This window comes from Guillardia theta (assembly GCF_000315625.1).
Source record: "Guillardia theta CCMP2712 unplaced genomic scaffold GUITHscaffold_127, whole genome shotgun sequence".
NCBI classification, from domain to species: domain Eukaryota; class Cryptophyceae; order Pyrenomonadales; family Geminigeraceae; genus Guillardia; species Guillardia theta.
Window position 1 is genome coordinate 22,597 of NW_005434547.1, and position 5,756 is coordinate 28,352.

Sequence of the window (5,756 nt, forward strand, 5' to 3'; positions counted from 1 at the left end):
CCAGCAGAGTCAGCACTCAATTTCTTGCTAGTCTTGGCAGGAACTTTCTCTTCTCGATATGTCACTTTCTTCACAGGGTCGACCTGTTGAAACCACAAATAAGAAAGAAAGTTATCTAGACAACAAAATGAAACGGCAAATCTTTACGCACTTTTTCCATTGTGATGTTTGGTTTCGAATCTTCAAGAGATTTTCGATCTAGAAGTTCAGGTCATACTCCTCTCGTTCAAGTCCATCAAACGCTTGACCTTTTCTTTGAGGCAAGATTGTTATCGATCCTGCCCCACATGATTTCAGTATGTTGATTGAGATGGGCAACGAAGAGGTTGTTTAGTACCTGGTTGCTCCAATTTCTTCCAATCAGGGGGGCGCGGGAGCATGAGCATGAGCATGAGCATGAGCATGAGCATGAGCATGAGCGAATGCCTTGTGATGTTCGCGACAGAGCCTAGTGCCCTGTTTGAGTGTTTGCAATGAGGGGGAAGAGGAGGAGCCGAAGGGAGAAGGAGGAAGAGCTGACATTGATGCAAGAAGGTTAGGAGCGAACATGCCTGTAGACCAAGAGAAGCTCGCGAAGCTCATGGCGTCGGTTGGTACCGTGGTTGTTGGGTACTCTGCCACTGACTCCATGAAGGTGCGAACTGGAGGGAAGGGATCAGTCCGTCGTAAGAAGAAGGCCGTCCATAAGACTGCAACAACAGGTTGTGCATGGGATGAGGAAGGAAGAGAGGAAGAGAGGAGGAGAAAGACAAGTAGGAGGAGGAAGAACAAGAAACTAGAGGGAGGTAGGCAGAAGAGAGCGAGAGCAAACAGGACATGCAAAGAGGAGAGAAGGGAAGAGGACAAGAGGAGTCAAGGGAGCAAGGGAGAACAGGAGGAGGAGGTGGTGGAGGTGGTGGAGGTAGAGGTGGAGGTAGAGGTGGAGGTGGTGGAGGAGTACTGACAGTAATTAGATGACAAGCGACTTCAGAACACTCTGAAACGATTGGGAGTGAACAACATCCCTGGGATCGAGGAGGTTAATCTGTTCAGAGACAACGGCACCGTCATCCATTTCAAGAACCCCAAGGTGGCAAGAGGCTGGGAGCTCTGGCAGGTCTGATCCCCTTGCAGCAAGTACAGGCGTCGATAGGAGCCAACACCTACGTCATCAGCGGGACAGCTGAGAACAAGAAGCTGCAGGACCTCCTGCCCGGCATCATCAACCAGCTCGGGCCCGACAACCTCGAGAACCTCAAGATGATCGCCGAGCAGTTCTCGGTCTGACCCTTCGCTGCCCCCCTCCCCTCCCGCCCGCCTGCACCCCACGCCCTCATTCTCGTCTGCCCCCTTTTATCCCCTCTTTCCCTTCCTCCCCCTCCCCCTCCACCACCTCCCCCCTCTTCCCCCTTCTTCCCCCTCCCGCTTCCTGCTTCGCCTCATTTCCCTTCGCTGTCCTATCGTGACCTGACATGGGGAGCAGGGCAAGGCAGGAGAAGCCGCTGCTGGAGGGGATGACGATGTGAGAAATCAGCCCCCCTCGTGCCCCTCGTGCCCCTCCAGCTCCACTCCCAGCTATTGCTCTTGCTCTCCCCCATTCCCTCCCTTTCAACTTCTCTCCCCTCTCCTCCTGCTCCTCCCCCATTGCTGCAACAGCACCTCCATCACTCTTACTGTTGACTAGCACACTTGTACATGCCCTCCTATTGGTCACTCGCTCTGTCTTTCCTTTCATCGTCTTTCCTCGTCCCCCAGCTCGCCCCCCCTCCCCTAGTGTGCGGTATGAGTGAGTTGGCTTCAGGTGCCCGAGATCGTCGAGGACTTTGAGCAGGCGTCCAAGGAGTGAAGGAGTGAAGGCGTGAACAAGTTCTTGTTCTTCTCGGGGCCGGGAGGAGGACAACAATCATGTGCAGTTTCTCTTTAAACGTCTGAGAGCATCGGAGGCTCTCGCAGCTTCTTGCTCCCCCTTGGCTTTCGCTTGCTTCTGTTGCCTTGCGTGTATCTTGTGATTGAACGGTTGATGGGTTGACCCCTCCCCTCCCTCCTCCCCCCCCTAGCCTGGACCACTACCAGCTCGCCCCCAGCTGACCCTTAGTCTCTCTGTGGACGCAAAAGTGGGTCGGACAGCGACGGGCCTTGGCATGAACTCCTGCGTAGAGCTAAGAAGCGAGCTGAGGAGAGATTCTCCCCAGCTAGTCTCTCACCTCCTGTACCTCGCCCAGCTGCCTTCCAGCTATAAAGGGAGTCAGTTTGAGTCAGCTCTACGAGGAAGGCAAGTGAGAACCGACGGCCGTCAGCCGCTCCATGTCACCCTCCAGCCATGACAGGCTGCAAGCTGCTGGACCAGAGCTGGGCAGAAGGAGGTGGGGGGGCCGCAAACTGATCCCTGCCGAGGAGAGGGGAAGGGCTGCAAGACTCGCCAGCTCCTGCATGAGATAGGTCAGAAGCTGCTAGAGAGGGCGCAGCAGGATCTTGTGTTGGGGATGGAGCAGGAACAGGGGCAGGGAACAAGCCGCTGAGCAGGAGCAGGAGCAGGAGCAGGAGCAGGAGCAGAGACCTCAGGACCGAGACTTGCGATGTCGCGAGGCGAAATGTCGGGGGACGTCAACATTTCTGTCCAAAGATGAAGATCCAGTGAGAGAAGAAGAGGAAGAAGGAGATGAGGGGGAGATTAGAAAGGAGATGGGGAGGAGAGGAGGGAGGAGGAGGGGAGGAGGCGAGAAACAGGTGGTTAATCACAAGCACTTGCCGGTGCTCATGTGCCGCCTGACCTGCTAGCTCATGACAATCGGAAGGTCAGGAGCGGAAGGTCAGGAGCGGAAGAGGCAAACCTGAGGAGGAGGATGCAGAGTAGCTGAGAGAGAAGGAGGGAGCAAGAGTAGCGGGACCTGAGGAGGAAGAGAAGGAGAAGAGACTGCTGCCATGTATGTCACTCATGGTCCAATGTGCGAGAAACGCACCTTGGCTCTCCTCTTGAAACGCACGATCGGCAGCAGGCAAGACGTTCATGTCCGACGTCGAGGTGACCTGTGGGATCGTTGAGATGTGAAACGAGAGCTTGTGGGGGTCAACAAGTGAGCAGGAGCAGGTAAGAGGGAAAAGGACCTGTACAACATGTACAAGTGAATGAGAAGTGTTGCTGTTCATACCTGGTGGTTATCTGTTCTCATGATCATCATGACCCAGTTGGTGGAGACAAGAGGAACAAGCAGAGACAGAGAATAAGAGTAGATGGTCAGACTCAAGGATAGGAGACTGCAGGGGAAGCAGACGGACACAAGGCGAGCACAGCATGAGGAGCGATACAACATGTGACAACAAGGAGAGTCAGGCAGAGGAGCTAACCGTGCTTGATAGAATGTTGCTTGCGCTCCTGCCACATGCTATCAGAGTTTCATGTCAGCAAACTCCCCTGCTACCTCCTCAACCCTCAGCTCCCTCGCGTGTCGCTGCCAAAAGAATGAACGAGATAGAGTTGGAGGAGACTAGCGACCTTGAGGTGATTGCGACATCCGGTGTCAAAGCCATCTTTCCTCACCCAATGCAAACTGAGCAACAAGGTGACTGATGTCCAACGAGTAAACAAGAAAGACGTCAAATGTTGTATACTGCGACTACTCAAACAAACGCAATTGTGACACATCAGCAACCAAGAATGACCAGATATCATGCAAGTACAATGAAACATCAAACAAGGAGGCAAGTTGAAAGATAGTGCCAGTCTGGTCATACTCGTTGCGACATCCCAGTTTGTCTCGTCCGCAGTTGCAACACAGTGCGCACCAAACCCACTGGAAGCAGCATGAAGTTACAACCTTGCGAGAGCAATCGGAAATAACAATGATGAGAAGAGAAAAGGAGAGAGAGAAAGCGTGAGGAGGAGCATCAAGACATCAAGTGAAATGTGTAATCAGATGACTGGAGGTTCAAGACAAGAGTGACCTGATGGCGATTTGAGCAGCTGATAGTCAGATACCCCCGTTTATGTCTCTTGACGTGCAAGGGCGCCTTTGAAGGACTCGAGGGTCAGCAAGTAAATCAAGAACAAACAAGCAAGTAAAACAAGAGCAAACAAGCAAGTAAAACAAGAGCAAACAAGCAAGTAAATGAAGAACAAACAAGCAAGTAAATGAAGAACAAACAAGCCCTTCCGGGAAAGATTCATTGTTCTCCCTTGCACTCTTTGTATCTCTTTCTGACTTCACTTGCCTGCTCCCTCCTCTTTCTCTTCTGTCTGACATCTCAGTTTGCAATATCCATCAAACCATGATGCCGCCCCTCCCACCATCGTACCAATCATCTTCATTCACATTCGCATTTGCGTTCGCATCGCATCACGAGGCTCTTCACTCACGTCACAGCTCTCAGCTTTCTCTTGTGCTCTGTCAATGTGCTTGCAACTTGTCAAGGTCTGGAAGCTGCTCCGGTCAACACCAAACTCTTCTTCTACACTGACAGCAGCATCCGCAGCATCTGACATCATTCATCACCCGAGCAACCGCGACCTGCTCCTCTCTTGGAGTACCTTTGGAGAGCAAGTCCTCTCTCACTTGTTGAAAGGCGTCTTCCTGCCCTGACCACTTCCCTTGGGCTGCAGCACATTCATACCTGCCGTGCAACAACCAGTCAGGCAAGGATGACCCCTCCCTTCCTTGCTACCGCCTCCTCTTGCCATGCCTCTCGAGATCGTTTCGTCTGCCGGCATCGAAGCAATCTCTTTCCGCCCAGCGCGCTGCCATGCTGCACCCGTCCTCCACCCCATGCGCGCAGGTGCAGCCGCAAGGGCACCTGACCCACTGGTTGCCAGCTGAGCATGCAGCAGAGACGTGTCCTCGATTGTGCAGGCGGAGGGAGAAAGCGGCGCTGCAGCTCGTCCCCTCAGTCGATGGGTCCACGTGCTGCAAGGAGCCATGAGGCAGCAGCAGTGCTGGGGCACCAATCCATCGTACCTCGCAGCATGGCAGGCAGATGAGCCTGACGTCTGTTGACGGAGAGATGGAGGAAGCAACTGCTTACATGTCAGCTACGAGATCTCCTCATGGTACTCCAACCAGGCTCAGAGATCATTCCGACATCTCTTCGTCTCATCTCTCCTCGCGCTGTGTCACGAGAACAACCCGTCAGTGTAGGTCTCTTTTCCCTCTTCTCTAGGTTCAAAGGCCCTCCAGGCATCCGCCCTTCACTGACCTCCTTCTCTTGGTTGCTGCTGAGAGCCTGCCTGTCCTCCATGTCCTGTATATCCCTCAGCTTGAGGCTCTCCTCCTCATGTAGAGCCTCTCCCTCAGCTTACTAAGGCTCTCCTCCTCCTGTAGAGCCTCTCCCTCAGCTTACTAAGGCTCTCCTCCTCCTGTAGAGCCTCTCCCTCAGCTTACTAGGGCTCTCCTCCTCATGTAGAGCCTCTCCCTCAGCTTAAGGCTCTCCTCCTCCTGTAGAGCCTCTCCCTCAGCTTACTAAGGCTCTCCTCCTCCTGTAGAGCCTCTCCCTCAGCTTAAGGCTCTCCTCCTCCTGTAGAGCCTCTCCCTCAGCTTAAGGCTCTCCTCCTCCTGTAGAGCCTCTCCCTCAGCATACTAGGGCTCTCCTCCTCCTGTAGAGCCTCTCCCTCAGCTTAAGGCTCTCCTCCTCCTGTAGAGCCTCTCCCTCAGCTTAAGGCTCTCCTCCTCCTGTAGAGCCTCTCCCTCAGCTTAAGGCTCTCCTCCTCCTGTAGAGCCTCTCCCTCAGCTTACTAAGGCTCTCCTCCTCCTGTAGAGCCTCTCCCTCAGCTTAAGGCTCTCCTCCTC

The 5,756-nt window shown here is 53.8% G+C and overlaps 1 protein-coding gene across 1 annotated transcript; it reads left to right on the forward strand.

Annotated features, from left to right (window-relative positions):
• Nucleotides 1–526: 526 nt before the first annotated feature.
• GUITHDRAFT_155498 (hypothetical protein) lies at nt 527–4,547 on the forward strand. Its single transcript, XM_005822303.1, has 19 exons — nt 527–589; nt 635–701; nt 954–1,067; nt 1,112–1,260; nt 1,463–1,501; nt 1,781–2,128; nt 2,184–2,212; nt 2,264–2,405; nt 2,537–2,592; nt 2,729–2,753; nt 2,811–2,896; nt 2,940–3,006; nt 3,129–3,139; nt 3,325–3,352; nt 3,399–3,428; nt 3,473–3,527; nt 3,712–3,770; nt 3,922–3,987; nt 4,505–4,547. The coding sequence occupies exons 1-6, from the start codon at nt 548–550 to the stop codon at nt 1,823–1,825; spliced, it is 456 nt and encodes a 151-aa protein (XP_005822360.1). The 5' UTR covers nt 527–547; the 3' UTR covers nt 1,826–2,128; nt 2,184–2,212; nt 2,264–2,405; nt 2,537–2,592; nt 2,729–2,753; nt 2,811–2,896; nt 2,940–3,006; nt 3,129–3,139; nt 3,325–3,352; nt 3,399–3,428; nt 3,473–3,527; nt 3,712–3,770; nt 3,922–3,987; nt 4,505–4,547.
• The last annotated feature ends 1,209 nt before the right edge of the window (nt 4,548–5,756 follow it).

Coding starts and splice junctions, on each gene's coding strand:
- GUITHDRAFT_155498 (XM_005822303.1), top strand. CDS start 548: ATGCCTGTAGACCAAGAGAAGCTCGCGAAGCTCATGGCGTCG. Junction 1,261..1,462: donor TGATCGCCGAGCAGTTCTCG/GTCTGACCCTTC, acceptor CATGGGGAGCAG/GGCAAGGCAGGAGAAGCCGC. Junction 1,502..1,780: donor CTGCTGGAGGGGATGACGAT/GTGAGAAATCAG, acceptor AGTTGGCTTCAG/GTGCCCGAGATCGTCGAGGA.